Raw genomic sequence first — 23,355 nt, 5'->3', positions numbered from 1 at the left:
TCAATCTATTTTTTCACTTTAAATCTCCATCCTTTTTATTCATCACATCATAGAAAGTAAAAGAAGATAGAATTTCAATGTAATGCTTATTTTATGTTATGAATGTCAATTTCATTTGAAAATTTACTTTTCTATTGATTATAATACTGGTGTGTCTCTCCAGAGATGTATCTACGGAATAAAGTAAAAAAAAGGTGTAACTCAGAATGGCATTTGTTGAATGTTTGTTAGGATGCGTCCGAAGATGCATCTCCGAAATTATGGGACATTTGTGAAAATTCAAATGATGCATTAGAGACACATTAGAAACACCGTAAGAAATTCTTTTGGTAAAAGACCTAAACATCAAAGGAATTTTTTTGAAGAGTATAGTTTACAAAACTATTAGTTGCAACACCACAAATTGTTAGTACAATTTTCATCATGCAAATAATAACTTATTTAACAATTACACTTATTATTTTGATGGTGGAAATTGTGCTAAACACCAGTGGCATTCTTGCAACGTGTGGCACTAAAAATAATGAAATACAGCCACAGCCATCCTTGTGTTGGATACTGTCAACTTGCAAACTTCATGTCATGTGAGTTAATGTTGTGACCATACTAATCTCTGTTCTTGTTTCCATGTTAGCACATGACAATCTGGAACAATATTCTCATGCATTTTGGTTGAGAGTAACTGTGGATTCAGGATTTGGGTCTTGGTTTCCTTCACTATCAGATGGTTGGGATTCATGTTTGGCAGCAGCCTGTAGCACCCGGTTCTGGACATCCAAGGATGAAGGTGATGTAGGTAACCCTATCCCATTTGATTCCAATTTTCCAGCAGCCCATGAAAATGCCTGACCTCCAAGTTTAACAGGTGCAAGCAACGACCTTTAAAGAACAGAAAAAGATAAAGAAGTTAACAAATGTTATGTCTTAAGAGTTGGTTTAGCTTTTGGGTGACACTCTGTTTTAGCGAACATAAAGAGTGTCACCCAACCAAATCTAAAATTGAAACTGCATGTAGATTTGGATGACACTCTTTATGTCCACTTAAATCTTCTATCGAGGCACACACAATTTATGATCCTTTTGCGCGTCTGAAATGATGAACTTTGTGTCTATGCAATGTTAAGTTTAGCGAACACAATCCATACTAAATAGCCAATATAGTTCACATCATGGAAATGAAAAGCTTGTGTACAGCTACCATGACTTGAATATTAAGATAACTGAAGACATAAATGGCTATTGGATAATAACTAAATTATTCAAACATTGTCTAATTTAATGATATCAATCAAAGAGTATGCTTACCTCAAATCTTGCCTCAAATCTTCTGACTTTTCATATGAAGAAACCCGCAGATAAATGGTCTGGTAATATACGTTGGGAAAAATATAAGGAAACAAAAAATCACCTAGTAAGAATATGAGAATTTCCCAGTATACAAAAACTATGGACCCATCATGCTATTCCCAACCTTAGTTGATATATGAACCATATTCTTTTAAAGAAACAATAATCAATTGAAGCACTAGCTGAAAGGAGAATATACATACCAAACTGAGGCCAAAAACACCAATTAACTGCAACGTTTTCTCCCACTCTGGCATAGTAATGATTGCACTATGTCAGATCAGTTAAATAAATGAATGGTTGACAAGTGGTTGAAACCAATAGAAGCGTAGAAAACCTCCAGTCACTCATGCATGATGTTAAATGGTATAAGCCTTATTTTTAAGTTAGCCATAGAACATAGATGTAATCCAAGAGAAATCGATTATGAATAAATTCACGTATTCTGGAAGAGAACTTGCACGCACCTACTAATGCATATGATCCCGCAAGTAGTGCCTGAATCAAAAGTAGTTGTGTTTATTATTAGATAATAACAATCAAATAAAATAATGTAAGCATTTCTAAATCAAAACAAAAGATGACAAGAATGGTTGCTTTGGTGGTATCAAGGAAGAGAACAAGATATTTACGTAAGATAATTGTTGACGATAAAATAAATTAAATAACTAGAAAGTGCCATCAATTCATTTTTTCTGCTCTACTATTCTCAATATAAGTTGCTTGACTGAAACCTTGTTTTTTTACCCTATGAAGGTATTCTCCATACCATGTTATGAAATATGAACCTTATAAAATCAACTTAGCCATTAGCATTCTGAGAATCCAACCAAAATGATAAATAAAAAAACTAAGTTGAAAAAATCACAAAGATGTCATATAAGTAACTTGACAGTTGATACATACCGTACCATAACCTAAAAGTTGCCAAGGAGAAGGTATAATATCCGCTAGAATTGCTTCAGCTTCCTGTGAAAGTACAAATGCGCATTCATTGATGAAAAGACCAATATATATATCCATTTGTGTGAGCTTAAAAAACAGTGGTCCTACAATGCAACGGTTTCTAGAGCTGTTTTTTTAGAAGCCGCTATTTTGAACCTCTAAGACTCCCCCCTCTAGCTATTACAAATTTTATTAAACATATCTTTTGAATAAAATTGGCTTTTTTTTTAAAAACAGAAGGACCCATAGTCAAACAAGTTTCTCCTTAATCTTTTTTGCATGCATTAAAAATAAAGAATTGATAAGGTGGTTAGCTTAAATGGTAGGAGGGGTAAGAAAATGAATCATCCCAAATTGTTAGTAATGGAGAACCGGGGTTCATATTCATAAATATATAGATACACATAAATAGTTTGCCAAATACCTCATTAAGTATGGTAAGTGCTGTTTCAGGTTTGAGTTCTTTGATGCGGAGACTTTGTTTCACCCAAGACTGAAAGCCACCTTCGACCAAGTATGGATTCTATAAAATATCAACATTGTTAGATTTCATTCTACTTCCATATATGAATCAAATTTCAAAAGTTGATGAATAAGTTGATTGTGCAGAGGGTAGGATGTCTTCGAGTTTAAATTAAACTTGTTTGGCACTGATGTTGACACAAAAGGACTAAGTGCTGGTTTGAACATGAGTTGGAGAATCTAGAATTCCTCAAATTCTAGTTTTTGCCTTTTTCGTTTACAATTCCAAAATTCAAAGCATCAAAGTGTCTTGTCTAGTGCTGGGTAATTATGAACTGCAACTCGACATATATTGACAATTTTTGCATGAGTGCAATCCATTCACGCTCGTAACTAAGGTGAACATGTGCAATACTTATTAGATAATATGATTAAGATACTGCTTTGTAGAAAATCAAGACTTGAGTCATAGAAATAGTAGGAGTAACGTTGCCATGTCAAAGCTCTTCAACCCTAACCTTAAAATACTATTACAAGTTTCAATGATTCTATATCAGATATAGATGCGGTACAAACTATTCTTTGCTATCTAGATACCAAATCTCCAACTAAAAAGCCAAGCATTTTGTTATGCAATCTTCAGCAAGAAAATAAGATTTGGAATGTGTTTAGACGAATGAGTAAACAGTAAGACATGCAGCAGGTTAGATGGTTAGTACTCTATTTATGTTGCAGCACTATATTTATGTTGTATAATGTCACTATCACATTACAAATTTGCAACAAATATCTCAGTAATTATTGACAGACTTGCCTTGATCCCAATTTTCTTCAAGGATCTTGCAATGCCTTTAGAACGAGTACCATCAGCATCCAACACAATAACCTTGGAACTGTCCTATAGACCATATAAAATAAATATCTCATACATAATTTCTCATGCAAATAATAAGGTAAAAGTAAAAAGGTATTCATAGACAAGCTTCAAATCATTGAATATATATTTCAATCTTAACACAGACTTTCACCTATTATGCAGGGTACAAAATAAAAAGGCACTTTATAAAGCCATTTAATGTCCTCCCAGAAATAAAATAAAATAAAATAAAAAAGACAACGTGTTTTATAAAAACCACATAACTTTTAATATGCGTTTAATGTTATAAGATCAAAGTAAAAGGAATGTAATTTAAGGGCTTGTAGTATCACATGAAAGAAAATTTTACTAACTGTCTAGGGATTATTCCACACATTTCCAAGTAACTTTATTCAGTACAAAAGACCCTGTTTCGAGTTGCAAGGCTAAATACCTTAACAATTTTCAAATTTTGAATAACAACGGCGACCAAGGAGTCATCCAGGTCTCTACCACCCTTCAACAACTTGCGTATGGAGCCATCAACCTGAAAACGACATAATATGTTTCTTTATCCGTGGATAAATAACAAATTACTTACTAATCCATAGAGCAGCTGACCATGATTCTCGGCCTATTCCAATTAACATAGTTAAGGTATAGCATAAATATACTTGTCACACTTTTCAAGTATTATCATGTTTTAAACCAACCTCAACTGGAGTCACACTTGCATAGCGAAAGCGAGCTGCCCGTCGAATATCAGGAATACCGTCTTTTTCTCGCAACTCCTGCATAAAGGAAAGGAGCAGCAACTTCGTTGGTCAATATTGATAATGAAAATAGCCAGCCAAACAAATGCAAATAGATTGGATACATCCATAATACCAAAAGACCATAGTTTGAGTTTGAAAGGAAGGTGGGAAAAAAATAGAATGAGCATCAAAAGATTCAAAACACAATATTTATTGACTTAACTTTCATAAATTGTATGACTGTTTCTCCTGTTTTCAAATTAAAAATCCCTGAAAAATTGACCATAACTTGCCTCAGAGCGGACATCTATAAGTACAGCATTTGAGTCCCCAACCAAGAGCTCAAAAGCTGATTCAGGGGATAAATCTCCTGAGTAACCTCCATATTTCCACAACCAATAAATAGCCCTGCATATATCTGACATCTATTACAGATGGCATTGTGATGGAAATTCAATTCTTCAATGCAGATAAGTAACAATTTTTACTTTTGAGGAAAGATAAATTCATACCATAATGTTGCTGAAGAGCCCACAAAAACAACAAAGGGAATAATTGGGTCGTTTGGATCAAAGCCGAGACTCTTCTCCAATGAATAGAAAGCCGTGTATATCTGATTATGGGACATAATTTATCAACATATGCTAGCAGATTTAGAATAGTTGCGAAATGAAACACCATACATCAAGAACAAGAACACAGGATTTAAAACATGAATCAAAGGAAAGAACTTCTTATGCTAGAGCTAAAGAAGAGCCACCCATATAGAAAATACTTTTGACTCATTTGACAATTCTTATTCAAGTCAAGTTTTAGAAACATTAAACAAAATTGAGACTTGAGAGTAAAGAATTCTGTTGAATCTCTATTAATATATTACCTGTTGAGTTCCAGATCCAACAGGCCTCAAGAATTGTGTTGCTTTATCTTCATATAAACCGACTGTATCCCTAATCTCTGCAGGAAGGAACTCCTTGGCTGACCCATATAGGTAAACAATATAGGAAGCCCCGGTTGATAGAGAACTCTCTACCGCAACGATTGAGCGGCGCAACACATCAATAACCAAACCAGGTGCCTTACCTGTGACTCCATTTATCTCACTTGAAAAGCTAGTAATTTTCTTATTCGCCAATCCCCCCGATTGATCAACAGCAGAAAATGCCTTGCTAAAAGCATTATCGGCAGATGTAGTAGCATTTTTAACAACGGACTCAACAAAATTAGTGACCGTATCCACTGAGCTTCGGAGAGCATTTTCTCCTTTATTAATAGAGGCATTGAATGACTCATTGATTCCGGTAACAAGGTCACCGACACTTGCTTTTGTACCTTGAATCAAACTGGGTACAGATTCAAGGTTCCCCGGTGTTATATCAGTACTTGATAGTATTGTTTCTGGTTGTGCAGATGCTACTAATGCATCAGAACCTTCAGCCGACTGTTTTGCAAAGTCTACAAGATCCTCAGGGACAGTAGATAAACTATACCTTTCTTCTATGAATCTGAATTCTCCATTTACTGCTACTGGTGAATTTTCCCATGCTGAGACAGTTTTTATAGCTTGTGTTGCAAATGAATTTCTAAGTGAAGGTGTTCCATAATGCAAACCTAAATGTAAACTTTCTTCCACAACACATCTACTCTCAAGATCCTTTCGAATTGGACACAAGGATTGAAGTCCCCCAAATAAGGGAATCTACAATAACAACAAAATTGACTGTTCTAAGTGTTCTACCAAACACATAGAAAAAAACTGCAAATGATTGAAATAGTGATAATATCCTAAATCTTTTCCCCCCAATTTCAGCAAAGAACAACAAATTCATGGATATTGGAAAATTGAAAAGAAATGGATAGAAATTGACCTGAGAAGAAGGGGAATAACACGGAGTGGCTGAGCAAAAAGGCAACATTCTGAAATTGAATTGAAGACGATGATGAATGAATGAACACTGAACACATGAATCAATCAAACATTATCAGGCTCTGGCATCTATCATCCTCTGGTTAAAATCAATACATGCAATTAGTTATTTTTTCTTCGAAAAATGTCTGTATTATATTAAGTTTGAGTTTAATAATGTTAAGCAAAAAAGAACTGATCTTCAACTTACTACTTTAATCTATGTTTAGTTTAATTTAATTTTGATTTAAATGTTTAACAAAGGCACTCTCACCTTAGCTCCTTTGCGTGTATGATGATGATGATGCTTGTCTTGCTTTCATTTTTTTTGTTTGTAATAATATTATTTATTTATGTATTTTTAATTTTAAAAATATTGATAAGAAATTTATGTGGAACGTTTTTGGTAGATTATCCACAAGGAAATAGAGGGTATGGTTCAACGCATTTTGCTCATCCTATTTGCTCCCACAATTTTGTCTCTAATACATCACACATGGATCACTCATTTTAATTTTTCAGTTTGAAAGACCGAATTGTTTCAACACTAGACAAACTTTATGAAAACACATTTTGTATGATGCAATAGTGTTAATTTTAAATTAAAAGTCTTAATCGGACTAACTCAACGTCTGAGCCTTTGAAGTGGAGGACTTAATGACACTTGGTTTAATTTTTGTTTCATTATGTATGAAGCAATTCAACCTTTTTAACAAGACATTTATATATCTGAAAATGATGAATTAATTAAGAGTATCTACGTTGAGTAAATTTTGACAATAACTGCCAAGAAACAAATCGACCTATACCATGTAATAATTTCAACTCTACCTTGACTTTTCTGACATCCCAAGATAAATAAGGAATAAAATTTACAGAAAGCTAGAAAGCTAAATCAATTAATCAGACTATTACTTTTCCCCTCTATCATACATATTCTTGTAAATAAAAGTTCTATGTTACAAATCAAAATTGTGTTGAGGTTTGCATAAACCATATCTAATTTCTCTCAAATTCTCATTCTCAATTAGAAATAAGCTAGCTGCCCAGGCTCAGCTCTAGGCAAAAATAATTTTTTAACGAAGAAAACAAAAGTTGCACAAGCTTGTACATCCATTTTCCACAACCTGTGATTTACCTCTATGAGGTCTATTTGTGAATGAATTGTCGCTATAAAGTGCACCCTCAACTTGGCCTGCAGCAATGCACCAGGCATGCAAATTATGCAATCACTTTGCAGCATAAGTTTCCCTTCAAATCACTTCAAGATCAAGGCAGTCTCAGCCAGACATAAGTCTCCATCCAAACAGCTGGTTAGCGTGCAAATGATAAAAGAATGAATCAGCAAGTGTGGAATATATTTCTAGCCCATAGGCTGCTGTTCCTCCCAGATAGGTTAGGCAACAGGAGGTTTTGTGCAGATAAGTTTCGTATGCCACATGGATGATCAATATGGGATGACATATGGTAGAGCAAAAACATCTGCAGGCTCTATATGCACAGCTTCTGCCCATACCTGCAGTGTATCCGCAACCTCTGAAGATTTCACCACGGGTTTTTGTTCTTGCGAACGATTGTTGTCAAACAGCCACTCTTGGTCAACAAAATCAGACCACTCATTTGCTTTCGGTACGGAATATACCTGACTTATGTACTTGGTATCTGGATGGGGTGGTTTGGTTGATACTTTAGTCACCGGATCAGCTGGCAGAGTAGCAGTGGGAATCTTGTTTAGGGAAACCACAGATGTTGATACTTTAGTGGCGGGATCAGCTGGCACAATGGCCGTGGGAATCTTGTTTGGGGAAACCACAGATGTTGATACTTTAGTGGCGGGATCAGCTGACACAATGGCGGTGGGAATCTTGTTTGCGGAAACCACAGATGGTGATACTTTAGTGGTGGGAACAGCTGGCACAATGGCGGTGGGAATCTTGTTTGGAGAAACCACAGATGTTGGAGCCTCAATGATGCCATTTTTCTTCCGTTCCTTGTTTTCTAGTTTACCATTAATGGGGTCTCTTGGCCCATCTGAAACACTTTGAAGGGAAATTTGGCAAGGTTCCAATGTCCTCCCATTTTCAGAGAAAGGATGAGAGGAAGAGGGTCTTGGCAACTTAATGGGCCTACTGTCATTGACTGAAAGAAAATTCAAAGAATAATAAAATCGTCAGCCAACCACAAAATAATGAGCATACAACTCAAGAAAATTGAATACTGTACTTGAAAAAATTCCCCACTATGAAATATCAAGATATTACTCTCTAGATGCAGTAAGAAAAATATGTTTCTACTGGCAACCTATTGGGTTGACCAGCAACAAGAACATGATTCATTACATATGGCACTCACCATGTAGAACTCCATTTGAATCAATTTCCTTCCGTTTCTTGAGATTTTCCTCAAAGATAGAATTCTCATGGTAGTTCTTGGATACTTGTGTGGAAGAATTTGGGCCCACTGGACTGGCTTTGTTGCTGTCTTTTAATTTATTCTGCTCTCCATTTCTATATTCAAGCTTCTGCTTTGCTTTCTCCTCCTTTTTTTTCTCTTTATCCCTGTCTTTGTCCTTCCCGTGCCCTTTCTTCTTCTTATCTTTTTCTTTCCTTTTATCACCCTTTTTATCATCTTTCCTTTTATCTCCTCGTTTATCATCTTTTTTTTCCTTAGCCTTTTCTGCTCCTTCCAAAATTTTGTCAAAATTATTCTCCAAAGGTCTGGGCTTTTCGTCAACCCTAGGAAGACAGTTTCCAGCATGGTTCTGAACTGTTGCATTCCCAATTGGTCGGGCCTCAGTCCAGATGCCTCTCCCTTCAATCTTATTAGAATCGACACCCTTATCCTGGAACTTCTCTTTACCATCAGGCCAGGTGCCAATCTTCTTACCATCAAAATGATTCTGAACTGTTGCATTCCCAATTGGCCGGGCCTCGATCCGGATGCCTCTCCCATCATTCTTTTTAGAATCGGCACCCTTATCCTGGAACTTCTCCTTACCATCAGGCCAGGTGCCAATCTTTTTACCATCAACATGATTCAGAACTGTTGCATTCCCAATTGGTCGGGCATCAATCCGGATGCCTCTCCCATCAATCTTTTTACTATCGACACCCTTATCCTGGAACTTCTCCTTACCATCAGGCCAGGTGCCAATCTTCTTACCATCAACATGATTCTGAACTGTTGCATTTCCAATTGGCCGGGCCTCAATCCGGATGCCTCTCCCATCAATCTTTTTAGTATCGACACCCTTATCCTGGAACTTCTCCTTACCATCAGGCCAGGTGCCAATCTTTTTACCATCAACAACATGATTCTGAACTGTTGCATTTCCAATTGATCGGGTCTCAGCCTGAATTCCTCTCCCAACAATCTTTTTAGCATTGACACCCCTGTCCTGGAACTTCTCCTTTCCATCAGGCCAGGTGCTACTGCCAGCGCCAATACTCTTAGCAACCAGCATAACAGTCTCCTCGTCCTTTCCACGGTCTGCAGTTGAAAACTTTTGAGCCAATGAATTCCCAGCTCCTCCATCACTGTCCCTAATCCTCCTGTCCAACTCCATGCGGAATTTAGAGTCCCTATTCTCGTCAACCTGATGATTATTCTCTCTGGCCTTCTCTCCATTGTAACTGGCATACTGTTTGGTAAGTCTATCATCAAACAAGAAAGCCTTGTCATTTTGTTTGATTTCCTTTTGATGTAGATTATTACCATCATTAAGACCTTGAGCTTGAGCTGGAAATCCTTTTCTGTCCGTAGCACTGATTTTACTTTTATCTTTACCGTTGTCCTTGTCCTTGTCTTTATCCCTTTTTTTCTTTTTTTCTTTTTTGTCCTTTTTATCCTTATGTTTTCCATCCCTTCCTTCTTTCTCTCCATTTTCCCTTCTTTCCTTCTTCTCCTTTTCCTTTTCCTCCTTTTTACGTTTTTTTTCTCTGCGTCTTTCCTGGAAGTTCATAGTGAAAAATAGATATTATGAATAGTAATTAAATATATAAAAAAAAAAAAATGAATTCACATCCCCACTCCTTTCTTAAAACAGCATAAGAGAATAACATCCATATGATGCCCACTCAACATGGTCCTTGAAGATCCAGCAAAAATAACAAAAAATCAAGACCTTTTAACTTCCACCCTATCAATATAACATACAGTATGCAAAATTAATTGCTAATTTATAACCAAACAAATAGAAAAGGTAATAATGAAGATGATTGCCAATATGCTTCTATGCTGCCAAAAATTAATACTGTGACAGACAAAGTTCTCCCCAAGCAGATAATAAGTTTACTTGCAATAAAAAAAATCCATACTGACATAAGAATCCCACATCCAGTTGAACAAAAGGATGACCAACAGTTTTATATCAGAGGCGAAATTTCATACAAGACAACGGTACTAATATGCAAGTAAATAATGTCCAGCAACTTGTATATCCACTTTATAATAACCCTACCAAATAAATGGACGGGGCATTAATTCCGACAAAGAATTACCGGAATATTTAGGAGCAACTTAAAGCAAAATAGCACTAAGATGTTTGTGACCATTTTTAAGATTAGCATAGCCACACAGTTCCAAATAGAGCTAGCACACTTATAGTGGCGTCTACTCCCAGACAGCATACCATAAGTATAATATCTTGCCCTCAAGGTTTCAACTTTTATTTTGAAGGGGAAGGCACACCATAAAGCCCAAATGTTATTATTTTACAACAAATTCATGTTTTGTCCAACTGTCCGGGTGAGTTTATCATCCATAAAGAGATGGCACACCACCATAACCAGATTTCCCAATGTCCAACAACATATATGTTGAATTTTCCACACTTTCTCAACTCAGCATAATATATCCCCCACACTTGAATATGTGAAGTATTTCTTTTTCCATCTATAAGGCTTATAATTTTATGACTACTATTTCTTATATATCTAATCATACACTATGTTTTGACCTTCCCCTAACCTACACCAGGCGTGTCAGCACCACCGTTGGAAGGAAAAAATTGTAAGACCGACAAACAGGGCTTTAGTAATATGTATTTTTCTTTTCCAAGAGTTTTATGCTATTACAAATTACTTTGAAATAAATGATAGATCAGCACTTTGACCATGTAGCATTCTCAAATGGCAGAAATATATAAGAACTGATACCCAAATTGAGTGAAAAGGTGGTTTGTTGGTTTGGGAGAAGGAACATAAAGTTTAGAGAGATAAGGCAATGTCGATGTGGGTTTGAATCCTCCCACTTACATCACCAACATTTTTCAACAAAGAAAAAAATTAATATCCCAGAAAATGGAGAAAAACTTAAGGGATCAAACCTAAATGGGTGCAATCTATACAGACAAAGATTTTATTTAAATCTTAGTGGAAGTGAAAAAAACAAGAAATCATATGAACTTTTTAATCATTGTCTCTTCACCAGCAAATGTAGAATTCCCCTCCACGTGCTCGGCACTAGGAAACTCGTCAGTTCAAAATCCCAAATTCGGAGATAAACAAGAAACATCTAATGTGAATCCTGATAAAGGCAACAGTAGGTAAGTGCGCGCATGAGTACTGATATAAGTAACAAGAACAAAACTCCATCAATCAGGAACCCACAATCACAACTGATCAAAATAGGAAAATGATCCAATCATCTTTGACTGCATCTGCACCCAAACCCCAATCAAACACTATGACATGCTTATGTTTTTCTGTGTGTGTGTATATGTGTGTGAAATATCGAAGTGACCATTTCAAATGCTTCATGTTATCAGTTTACAAAGATCTTTAACTAAGTTGGACTTATATTAGAAGAAATGGAAGAAGACAAAAATCTAGTCCGGGATTAAATCAGACCACAAATGCATTGCTGACATTTTTAAAAGCCATTTCAATGTCAGGACAGACCGGTACTTCAAAGCTTACGCCGTGATGGGATCCAATGAAAAGTAGGAGTCATAGGCAACCTCGCCTTCAACTTTGCAACATGAAAAATGAACCTTATTCATGCACATTTAACACTAAGCTCACAAAGAAATCCAGTTTTGCATTCCAGATAATGACAGGTCAAACAATTTGCACAGTACAGGAAAATTGTATTAACCTTTTTTAGTAAATCCACATCATCTGTTCTAGATTTCCCTTCATATCCTGGTGGCGGAAATGGAAAGCACCGCGACATTGCACAAAATCCAGATATGCCCAGTGTATCCTCTCTGCCAAACTGAGAATGCTTCAATCACTTTCCAGTAGTAGTGTTCCAGAAAGCAATCGAACCGGCAACTATTCTCCTGTCCATGCACCATGTCACTGCATTCATTTCAAGCTTTAATATTCCTCCATAAGCTCCTTACTCACTACAAACACAAATTATTGAAACCACTAGGGCTTACTTCCTTTCACCAAATATACAAATAGCCTAAACTAATACTACTAAAATTCGATTCAAAATCTACGTGGAATCACTTATTCAAGCTAACTAGTAGTACAAATCTAAATGATTCAACACAAGCTCATTAACTATTTGCTTAGGATTAAAATCTTTACAATAGTATGTATTAAGCTGGTATCAGATTTTCCTTATAGTGATGGCCCTAAACCACAATGATGTCCCAACAAAGATGAAAAAGACCAAGAGATGAAAAAACTCAGGCTTTGCAGGGTATCTAATATTGGTTTAATATAAACAATCCTCTTCCATGCTCATATAAGCAATGTTAAAGAGCATCTTAAGAATAAACAATCTCCAAGTACAAACGGTGAAGCACGGTAATTCCAAATCCACAATTCGAACCTCTAAAGAGATCGGAGCATGTGCCCATTTCACGCAACCCTAATCAGTCCGAAATTCCAAATTGAGCAAGTATTAAGTAACGATCCAATGAAACCCTAGAAAATCCAGCAACAGAAACAAGCTGAGTACATACAAACCAGGAATCGGTAACAAAAAACCTAACCCTAATTGTAAAAGAAGACTAAAATTGATCGGAAAAAAAAAGAATGAGAGGGTTATTGATACCTAGAAAATAATAGGTATCGATGAAAAGGGGAAAAGGAAGCTGTGAGATTGAGTTGTCGACTACAAAGTGGGCATTGCAGAAGAAGATCTCGAAAGAGTGAAATGGAATTGAGATGAAGAAGAATAGAAAGAAAAAAACGTGGTTATTGGGAAGAAAAATAGAGGGTTTTGGTGGTTGTTTCTAGATTCCGGGTTTTCTTTCTTTCTCTCTTTCCCCCGCTGCTTATTCTCTTCGATTGTGTTGTTTGTGAATTATATCTATCTGTGATGCTTAAGGCTTCTTGTGTGTATTTATTTATTTATATGTTATAAAATGGTATATTGACAACTGTCCAAGTATACTTGGTTCATTATCATGTGCATGGTCTATACTATTATGCTTATGAGAAGTACATTCATGGCAGGGATGGCAATGCATTAGGTTCTATATTATCCGTCCCCATATCTAAAATTGGAAATAATCTAGGTATTTGAGTTCGTATTCGAGTCTATGAATATGTAAGTGTTTGTATCAGTTATCTGTATTTATAATAAAAATAAATATTTCAAGTGTAAAATATTATATTATTTTAAATTTTTAAAAATATTAAAAAGTTTTTTAAAAAATATATGGTTGAATTATGAAATAAATGATCACTTTTAAGAATGTAGTAGTTGAAAATTGATGTATTTTAAAAAATTGATAGATAGTTAATTTTATACAATAATATAAATTAAAATATATAAATATATATTGTGCATGTATGGGGTGGGGTGGGTACTAAGGTGCACATACATGTCTCATATCCCAAACTTCACCCTTCATTTTCTTACCTTTTGTTTAGTTTCATTTGCATACATGGAATCATTTAATGCATCAATGACTTTAGCATGACCATTCCATTGGGTCATGGATTCACAAGTATGACCACATTATTTGTTTAATCTTAACATTAGGATTTTTCATTTTGATTCACTTATCAACTAACCAAAGCATCATAAAAGATGGTACTTATTCATTTGTTCATGTAGGTAATCATACATCAATTCAAGACAAAACAAACGGTCATTTTGGTCAAGAAAGATGCAAGTGTGTCCATTGATTCAAGGGTGGTTCACGTGTTAATTTCCATGTCATTTCATCCAATCTTCAAGCCATCCTCAAGATCATTCAAGTTTTATTCAAGTTTTCTTTAAGGGATGTTCATTCCATCATCATTTTGGCTTGGGATGCAAGAAAACTTCAAGTTGGCACAAGTTTGGTTGACCTAATTTGCAAATGTGACTTACTTTTGGTCCAAAACCCATAACTTCTTCAATTTTCAACCAATTGACAAGCTTCTTTGAGCCAATTGTTCTTAATAAGTTCCTCTACAACTTTGCTTCAAGGCTCAAGCATCAATTTAACCCCTAAAGACCTCAATTTTGGAAAGGACTAAGTTGCCACAATGGGCCAAAACCTTGTCATAACCCCCACTTGACAGCCATTCAATTTTCAGTTCAAGGCCATTTTGATCTCATTCCTTTTTCGTTTTGTCAGACTCATGACAAAGTTCATTTGGCCCAAGTTTGGCTCAAAATGCACGGGGGAATCAAAAGTTATGGTGTCATGAACTTGGAGTCTCAAGATGCCCAAAACATGTCAAGACGTTTGACCAAATACATGACCTAGAAAGCATGTTACAACCTCAACTTTCAAAACTTTCCATTTTCACTCAAGCCTCCTTTTGAGTTGGTTCATTTTACATTTATTTCATTGCAATGAGATGAACAAGAGGCACAAAGAAAATCACAAAATGTACGAGTGGATTCCATTTGGCATAACTTCAAACATGGCATGTTGAACTCTGTTTTGCACGAAGCCCAAAATTTGCAATTACATGTCACTTCTCATCTTGGGACCACCTGCACATGTGCAACTTATTTCTGATGTTAAAACGCATGCAACCCAACACAAAATGACCAAGTTTCATCATCAATTCACGCATTTCATGCCTCACTTCACACAAGCATCATTTTCCAAAATGTCAATCCTAATTCACACGAAGGTTGTGAAGGTACACATGCTAAAGGGTCCGTCATGGCCAAAAAGATCCTTTGGGATGGTTATTACTGGACAACCATGAAGGCCGATTGTTACAACTTTGTCAAGAGATGTCACAAATGTCAGATGTTTGGTGACAAGATCCATGTTCCTCCAACTCCATTAAATGTTTTGACTTCTCTCTGACCCTTCTCTATATGGGGTATTAACATGATTGGTATGATCGAACTGAAGGATTCTGACGACCATCATTTCATTCTAGTTGCCATTGACTACTTCACAAAGTGGATTAAAGTTGCTTCATATGTGAATGTTACAAGACAAGTGGTTATATGATTCATAAAGAAATAAATAATATGTTTCTATGGTGTTCATAGCAAGATTATTACTGACAAAGCCAGTAACCTCAATAAAAAAATGATGAGTGGGTTGTGCCAAGAATTCAAGATTGAGCATCACAACTCTCCATCATACCGTGCCAAGATGAATGGCATCATTGAAGCATCTAACAAGAACATCAAGAGAATTATCTAGAAGATGGCAAGTATATATAAGGATTGGCATGAGATGTTTCCTTTTGCTTTACATGGCTATAGAAATCCAGTGTGCACTTTTACTAGGGCAACTCCTTTTTCGCTTATATATAGAATGGGGGTTGTTTTGCCTATTGAAGTTAAGATTCCCTCTCTAAGAGTCATCATGGAAGCAAATCTCGATGAAGTTGAATGGGTGCAATCCATATATGATCAATTGAATCTCATTGAAGAGAAGCGTTTGACGGTTGTCTGCCATGGTCAGTTGTACCAAACACGCCTCAAAAGAGCTTTTAATAAGAAGGTTTTGTGAGTGCCTCTTTCGTTTAGATATGTTTTTGCATGATGTCAAAACTAGAAAATAACGTTTATGTACATTGGAAGGTATCATTCGAGTCTAGTTGTGCATTTTAGCGTCCTTGCATAAGGAAGCATGCCAGCATTGTTAAAAATTGTCTAGAAAATACTTGTTCATCAAAATAGTGTGTTAAGTATGAGAAACTTTGTTTGAGAAAAATCCTCATTATATGTCGACACATACGACTACAGGTCGACCTATAAATGGCTTTTTTAAACTTCAGGTCGACACATAGATGGTACTGGTCGACACGTACGTTGCAGAAATAAATCTTGTAGCTTCAGTCTTATGTGTCGAGCCTTCTGGTCAACCTATATGAAGCACATAACCTTACAAGTCGACACATGCTTTCAACAGGTCAACACATGACTTGAATAGGTTGACACATGACTCGTATAGTCAACCTATTAACAAACTTTTTTGAAAAATTGCATTTGTTTCCTTTCCTTTTGCATTCCTTTTGCCTCTTATGAGTCTCACACATGTAAATACTTGATACATGCATCATTCTCTAGTAAGGTTTCTAGAGTGAGTAAAACCTACATGAATCCAAAATTTCAAATCATCTCATCATCTTCAATTCAATCTATGCATATACACAATCAAACTACCCATAATCATTTTTTGATTGGGTATCATCTGGATTATGATTGATAACGTCCAATTAGGTTTATTGTACCGAGAATATTGGGATGCGATCTTTAAGGGATTCAAATAAGAAAATCGAGTTGGGGTTTTCCTTCAAGATCTTTAGGGTTTGAAGGTTTTTGACAAGATTGTGCAATTCAGACCCGATCAAGTGAAAGCCTTGGGACTAAGTGTGTCGGCAAGGGAGTAGCGTAAAACGGTGGATTGTGTTGACAAGTATTGGGTTCAACAAGTGTGCCCTTGGGATTAATTCATCCGGGTGAAATCCTTGAGATAAGGAGATCGTGTAAGGAAGTAACAACAACGGGTGAATTGAAGCGATATTGTTAGTGACTTGATCAATCTTTGATCAAGGTTTTTGGAGGTGCTGAAGTCAAGAACAATCTTAGGGTTTGTGGGATTTGATTTCTCATCTCTTATATTAATACATTTGTAAAGTAAGATTTATTATATTAATATCTCAATTCGAATTCGAATTGAGGACAGACCTACTCATAGCGAGGTCGATTGGGAAACTGCCTAAACAAATCCTTGCGAACTATCTCTCTATTTATCTCTTTTATTTTTTGGTTCGCAAATTATTGATTACTTTGATCTCTTGATCAAATTTGTTGGATAATAACTTTTGAATTCTTTGAAAAAAATTGTTGTTGTGATAAGCACATAATATTTTATAGTGATTGGATTTCTAAGAACTACAAACACTATACTAATATCCAAACTTTGGTGACTACACGCGAAGTGTTCGACAAATTGTTTCAACTAGTTTTCGCGTATTATTATCATTGGATATAGATCGTTACTATAGTAGAGTATTTAATTTAGTGCTTAAAGTGTTAATAAATCAACTTGTGGATTATTATCATACCATTGGTACTCTTACACATATTTGGGCTTTTCAATAGTATGTTCGGTTAGACGATTTTGGATTCGGGAAAATTTGAAACTTATTAGAACAAGAATTGGTTTTGCATCTATACCTTGAGTTTTGATGATAACAATGTTGTATTTATGTGATATTAATTTTAGTACCCTAATGGTTTATTATTGTGTAGCTTTAACAACGAGTTATGATTATGAGTATATGACGTGCAACGTCATCAGTTTATGAACTATGAGTTCCAAATCCGCTTTTGCGCAAGTTTTTAGAAGCTCTGAGTGATATCCAATGTTGTTGTTGCCATGATATTTCTGCTTTTATATTGATTCACTCATGAGAAGCTTTTGAGGAAACGTCATGTTGTTGCTGCAATGTTCTCTCAGTTCGTGCTTCTGGACGTGACTCTGATCACCAAACTTCTGGAGAATGGCAAGCTTCTAAACTTATGTTACGTAGCTGAAGATTATGAAGATCTCAAGCTAGACGATTGAGGTTATCAAGGTTCTGATTGTAGATTCTGAAGATCTCAAGCTAGACTACTGACGATGTCAAGGTTCTGACCAAATATTCTGAAGTTTCTGAATCCAACTTTATGTTTCTTCATTTCATGCTTCATCAACTTTCATCAAAAGTCAATGAACTTGAAGATAAGATCAAATGGGAAAGTGATCAAATAGTACATATTACAAATCGAATATCCTTTCCAATACCTAATTTCATGGGTGTCATGCCCCAAAATTTGCCCATTAATATTTCAAGACATTTCAGGGCACTCCGACTCATTTTTATGACACCTAAAGGATCAAAGGCCCAGCTCGCGAATGACCCAAAATGGCCTACTCGCTACACGCTCACCTAGTGATAATATGAAAGTGGTTTATTTGGAAGCGGAGGAAAAGGGGTGCAAAAAGGAAAGAAAACGAACCAAACAGCAAAGCCCAACCCAAAGTACAAGAACACGGGTGTGGCATCTGTGACGAGCGTCACAGAGGCTGTGACGAGCGTCACGCCTCGCACACCCCTGTGACGGGCGTCACACATGGTGTGACGAACGTCACACCATTCCCCTACTTTGTGGGCGCAGGCAACGCTTCGGAGACTTGAAGATCCGTTGGGCCCTATACCCACGTACGTGTTGAAGACTTTTTTTGGCAGCAGGCATGACCTAATGACAACAATATAAATAGCCGCCTTGAAAACCTAAAAGGGGGGCTTTTTCCGAGATTCTTTTTTCCTTTGCCGTTTTCGCCTTTGCATTTTTTCTTCTTTTCCAGCAGCTTAGGCATTGTGTTTTACAAGTGCTACACTATTTCTTTTGCAATTCCGGATTCCCTTTTGGTATTTAGTTAATTCTTTTCGCACAATAGTTTCTACAACGGAAACTATTGTGTGCCTTTTTACCGAATCTAATCTTACGGCGGCAGCAAGGTCACCTCCGCTCAATTCTATCCGATCGGCCAATTCAAGGTTGCGACTCAATTGCAAACAGGTTTGCGTTACTATTATCGCTTTATGTTCCTAATTCACATGTGATATCATCATTGAGATTCATAAATATATTTGAGGCTTTGCATGTAACTTAAGTATGCCTGGATACTTTGAATTGTTGTAATGGATGCCGCTGTTCTTCGTCCTATTTTGATCTTTGCCCATCTGACCTGTTTTATCATAACCATGCTTTGTTTACCTATTACTTTGGTGCAACTCTCGATTGCACCCTGATTTGGTATTCTAACCCGTTTGCTGAATTTTGCAAAGGTTCATATGTCCCAGGAAAAGATTGATGTTTAGGTCTTCCACTTTATTTGTGGGATACCCTGGTGGAGACTCACCCTAAGTGGCCTAATTAATTTTAATATGTTAATTTTAACGTCTTAATTTTAATGTATTAATTTTAATGCATTGATTTTAGTATGGACTTAATTACTTAATTGACTTTAAAATATGACCTTTAAATAAGTGATCTTGGACCTCTCTTTTGCCTTACGATATTACGGTATGATGGTCATGTCCCGCGAATGTGGGGATACACTTAGCAATGGCCCTTCGATTAAATCATCATAAAATAAATCATGGTCCCTCGGATGTTGCCTTCAAAAATACAATTTTGTCCCGCGATGACCCTTCGGTGTAGCCTACGGTTAAGTGATGATCGTCCCTTCGAATGCTAAGGTATCCTTACAGCTGTTGCCTTCAATGACCAATCGATGACCCTACGATGACCCTTCTACATCCCAAAGATAAAACTACTTACTTCTCAATAGTAAGGGCAGTTTTACCCTCATAAGGATAGGAAATGCCCGGAAAGACCTCGGACAGGTATAACCTTAATTGCTCATTCATAACCAAAAAATATACTTTTCACCTCACACCTTTCAAACATCTTTTTGGAAAATCACCACTTAGCATACATCCGCACTAGGATCATTGCCGAGTTATATTTTTCTAAACTATTTTCTAAATTAAAACGAGATAACCACTTTGTATACATTCATGCAAGAATCATTACAAAGTTAAATTCTCATTTTCAAAACATTTTTCACACATTTCTCAACCACCTTTTTCAAACTAGAAAACATAAATGATTGAGCAATTAAGAGCCCATGGATAACCATGGATACAAAGGGTGCTAATACCTTCCCTTTTGTATAAAGTACCTCCCGAACCTAAGAATTTAAAATTAAGGTCTTTCCTGTTCTTTTTCACCTTTCCTTATGGGATAAAAGAAAAGTCGGTGGCGACTCTTGCTATCCGCGACATTGCGATAAAAAGCAAAACACCAAAAGTCAGTTCACCGTGTGACAGAACTGGCGACTCTGCTGGGGACTACAAAGAGAGGTCCATCTTAAAAAAAAAAAAAATCATTTATGTTTTATCATTCATTCTTTTAAGGGGGCTTTGAGTGAAAGATCCTACACCCGGATCTAGTGTACCTTAGGTAAGTAGCAATAGATCATCGCGACTATCCGGCGTATACTGGAATGGTCAAAATGATAGCTACGGTTAATGTGACACTTTGGTTGTCCTGATGGTCCTCATGTTATTTGAGGAAAAATTTGGCTTCCGCGTGGTGTCATCAAAGCATTAACCAGACCTTTAGAACCCTAATTGACTCATCCTAGCCATTAGAAAGTAGTGAGATAACTGGCTTCGGTTCCGACTGAGGTTGGTTGATACTCGATACTACACTCTTTGAGATTGGACTTTAGGGAAGCTTCGGTCAACCACTTGGTGTTGCACTGAAGTGGACCTAAAGAAAGATCGATGATCTGAGATCCTTCTAGAACCCGGTTACTATTCTAGGACAGATTGAACCAACCAAACTTCAGTGGGGAGGGTACTTACCTATGGAACTCATGCAAGCCTTAAAACCTAGGAATAATTGTTGTGTGACATGCTTGTGCTTGCATAACATCATAACATCATAACATCATAACATCATCATACTAACCATTTCAAGGACTTAGGAATTTAGCTTTGCTCTGTTGAACAGGTTATGGCTTCCAGGAAGACCATCCGAATCAATTTTGTAGCAATCTCTCCTCAACTCAAGGATTTAGTGTCAGAACTTCCCGATCATGCTCAGTTCATCAAGAAACACGGTCATCTCCTCAATTTGGTTACCACTGGTTTCAAAGAAGATATGATGAGAGTCCTATTCCAGTTCTTCGATCCCAAACATCATTGCTTCACTTTCCCAGATTATCAGTTGGTTCCCACATTAGAAGAATTCTCCCAGCTGCTTGGGATACCTATCCTGGATCAAATACCTTTCAGTGGTTTAGAAAGGAGGCCAAAATCTGAAGAAGTTGCCGCAGCTTTACACATGACGAAGTCCGACATCGAAGCTAATTGGGTAACAAGGAGTGGAGTTAAGGGTTTACTTGCCAAATTCCTGACAAATAAGGCCCGAGAATTCTTAAAAGTTATGAACGTCCGTGCTTTCGAAGACATCCTGGCATTGCTAATCTATGGCTTGGTGTTATTCCCTAATCCAGACCAATTCATAGACATGAATGCTATTAAGATATTTCTCACTCATAACCCTGTACCTACCTTGCTGGGAGACATTCTGCATTCCCTCCACACTCGTACCATGAAAAGGCAAGGGACTCTCATGTGCTGCATACCTCTATTGTCTAGGTGGTTTATTTCACACCTCCCTCAATCAGTCTTGAAGAATGAGCAAAATCTGAGATGGTCTCAAAAGATAATGTCACTCTCCCATTCAGACATCTGTTGGTGTCCTCAGTTCAAGGAAAATGTTACCATCATTGATCGTTGTGGCGAGTTCCCTAATGTACCACTCCTGGGGATAAGGGGAGGTATTACTTATAATCCTGCCTTAGCCCTACGCCAGTTTGGGCATGCTCGAAGAGATGGTCCACATGAAATGATTATTCAAGGTACAGTGTTTGACTATGACAATGACTCTCAATGTCTCCGCCAAAGGTTTGTACGAGCTTGGGGCATGGTGAAAAGAAGCAATTTAGGAAAGAAAAATTCTATTCCTATGGAGCCTTATCTCAGATGGGTGCGCGCCAGAGCTCGCGAACTTGTCATGCCATATCTTGCGGTCGGACCATTAACTGTTGAATCAGAGGCCGAAGGAGCTACTTCCCAGATCATTCCTTATCCAGATATGCCTACTGATGTTGAGGAATTGAAAAGATCCTGGACCCAGTTGAGAGAAGAGAGAGATACTTTCGAAGCTCAGTTCAATGCAGAAAGGAAGAAAGTGTTAGAGCTCACCAGTCAGCTTAATGAGGAACGAAGACTCAATGCATATCTTCGCCCGAAAAGAAGTCGCCCCTGGGAGACTTGAGCTTTGTATTTTTACTATTATTCCTTTTGTAATGAACATTGAAAAAAAAGTAGCAATAAAACATTTCCCTCTTGTTGGGGATTCATGCAGAGTAAAATTCCAAAAGTCCTTGAAAACATTTCGTACATTGCATCGCATAACATAACATTGCATAACAGGTGTTCTAAAGGACCATATTCTCACGGTCTGCCTCTTAAACAGAAAAATGGATCTCGAACAGACTGTCAAAGATCTCCAGACTCAGAATGCTCAATTCAAGGAGATGATGTTAAGCTTATCCAAGGGGCAGGAGGAACTGAAGGCTCTTTTGGCCGAAAAGAAGAAGGACAAGAAAGCTGTGAGCTTCATTAACCCGGGCAGAAGGCGTAAAGGACAGGCTACGGGAATCAAATTTGGAATCCCGAATGGTCCAGAAGAGGGGGCGGAGGATGATTCAGAGGAGGAGAATGCTGATTTCTCTAACCCTGAGGATGATGATGAGGAGTATGAAAATGAACAGTACTCTCCAAGAGATGATAAGTACAAATTGCTGGAAGAACGCATGCTAGCCATGGAGGGTCAGAAGACACCTGGTCTGGATTTCGAAAGTTTGGGTCTGGTCTCCGATGTGACCATTCCTCGCAAATTCAAAATCCCCACTTTCACTAAGTACGATGGTGCGTCTTGTCCTCAGATGCATCTAAGGGCTTATGTGAGAAAGATCCAGCCGCATACCACTGATAAGAAACTGTGGATCCATTTCTTCCAAGAGAGTCTATCTGGCACTCAGTTGGAATGGTATTATCAGCTCGAGAGCTCTGACATCC

At 37.0% G+C, this 23,355-nt stretch overlaps 2 protein-coding genes across 10 annotated transcripts; both read right to left on the bottom strand.

The window, feature by feature from the left end:
• Window positions 1-307: 307 nt before the first annotated feature.
• Window positions 308-6,708, bottom strand: LOC127083189 (uncharacterized). 3 transcript variants are annotated; one of them, XM_051023440.1, is made up of 14 exons: window positions 6,546-6,708; window positions 6,234-6,371; window positions 5,246-6,064; window positions 4,878-4,978; window positions 4,659-4,773; window positions 4,324-4,401; window positions 4,065-4,157; window positions 3,569-3,652; window positions 2,717-2,815; window positions 2,254-2,316; window positions 1,815-1,845; window positions 1,551-1,597; window positions 1,306-1,364; window positions 308-879 (listed from the first exon to the last, which is right to left on the bottom strand). In XM_051023440.1, exons 2-14 carry the CDS (start codon window positions 6,279-6,281, stop codon window positions 660-662), a joined length of 1,857 nt encoding a protein of 618 aa, XP_050879397.1. In that variant the 5' UTR covers window positions 6,282-6,371; window positions 6,546-6,708; the 3' UTR covers window positions 308-659. The 3 variants fall into 3 exon arrangements, with proteins under 3 accessions (XP_050879397.1, XP_050879399.1, XP_050879398.1); XM_051023442.1 differs by having other exon boundaries at window positions 6,234-6,320; window positions 6,546-6,614; XM_051023441.1 differs by lacking the exon at window positions 6,546-6,708 and adding an exon at window positions 6,483-6,538.
• A 462-nt stretch (window positions 6,709-7,170) lies between these two features.
• On the bottom strand, window positions 7,171-13,564 carry LOC127083187 (uncharacterized). Of its 7 annotated transcripts, none has more exons than XM_051023434.1 (5): window positions 13,283-13,564; window positions 13,058-13,152; window positions 12,368-12,620; window positions 8,624-10,220; window positions 7,171-8,410 (listed from the first exon to the last, which is right to left on the bottom strand). In XM_051023434.1, exons 3-5 carry the CDS (start codon window positions 12,443-12,445, stop codon window positions 7,719-7,721), a joined length of 2,367 nt encoding a protein of 788 aa, XP_050879391.1. In that variant the 5' UTR covers window positions 12,446-12,620; window positions 13,058-13,152; window positions 13,283-13,564; the 3' UTR covers window positions 7,171-7,718. The 7 variants fall into 7 exon arrangements, with proteins under 7 accessions (XP_050879391.1, XP_050879392.1, XP_050879395.1 ...); XM_051023435.1 differs by having other exon boundaries at window positions 12,368-12,573; XM_051023438.1 differs by having other exon boundaries at window positions 8,624-9,141; window positions 9,418-10,220; window positions 12,368-13,564.
• Between the last annotated feature and the right edge of the window lie 9,791 nt (window positions 13,565-23,355).

The sequence above is a fragment of the Lathyrus oleraceus genome, chromosome 5 (genome assembly GCF_024323335.1).
Source record: "Lathyrus oleraceus cultivar Zhongwan6 chromosome 5, CAAS_Psat_ZW6_1.0, whole genome shotgun sequence".
Lineage (NCBI taxonomy): Eukaryota > Viridiplantae > Streptophyta > Magnoliopsida > Fabales > Fabaceae > Lathyrus > Lathyrus oleraceus.
Note: the sequence above shows the minus strand (reverse complement) of the source record. Positions and strands in the feature narration are given on the sequence as shown.

Bases quoted from the DNA above. Each gene is read 5' to 3' on its own strand.
- LOC127083189 (XM_051023440.1), bottom strand. From the start codon at position 6,281: ATGTTGCCTTTTTGCTCAGCCACTCCGTGTTATTCCCCTTCTTCTCAG. The intron at 4,774-4,877 runs GTATGAATTTAT...AGATATATGCAG, and splicing joins GGCTCTTCAGCAACATTATG to GGCTATTTATTGGTTGTGGA. The intron at 2,816-3,568 runs GCAAGTCTGTCA...GATATTTTATAG, and splicing joins TGAAGAAAATTGGGATCAAG to AATCCATACTTGGTCGAAGG.
- LOC127083187 (XM_051023433.1), bottom strand. From the start codon at position 12,445: ATGTCGCGGTGCTTTCCATTTCCGCCACCAGGATATGAAGGGAAATCT. The intron at 10,221-12,367 runs GTTAATACAATT...ATGAACTTCCAG, and splicing joins ATGTGGATTTACTAAAAAAG to GAAAGACGCAGAGAAAAAAA. The intron at 8,411-8,623 runs GTGAGTGCCATA...ATTTTCTTTCAG, and splicing joins TTCAAATGGAGTTCTACATG to TCAATGACAGTAGGCCCATT.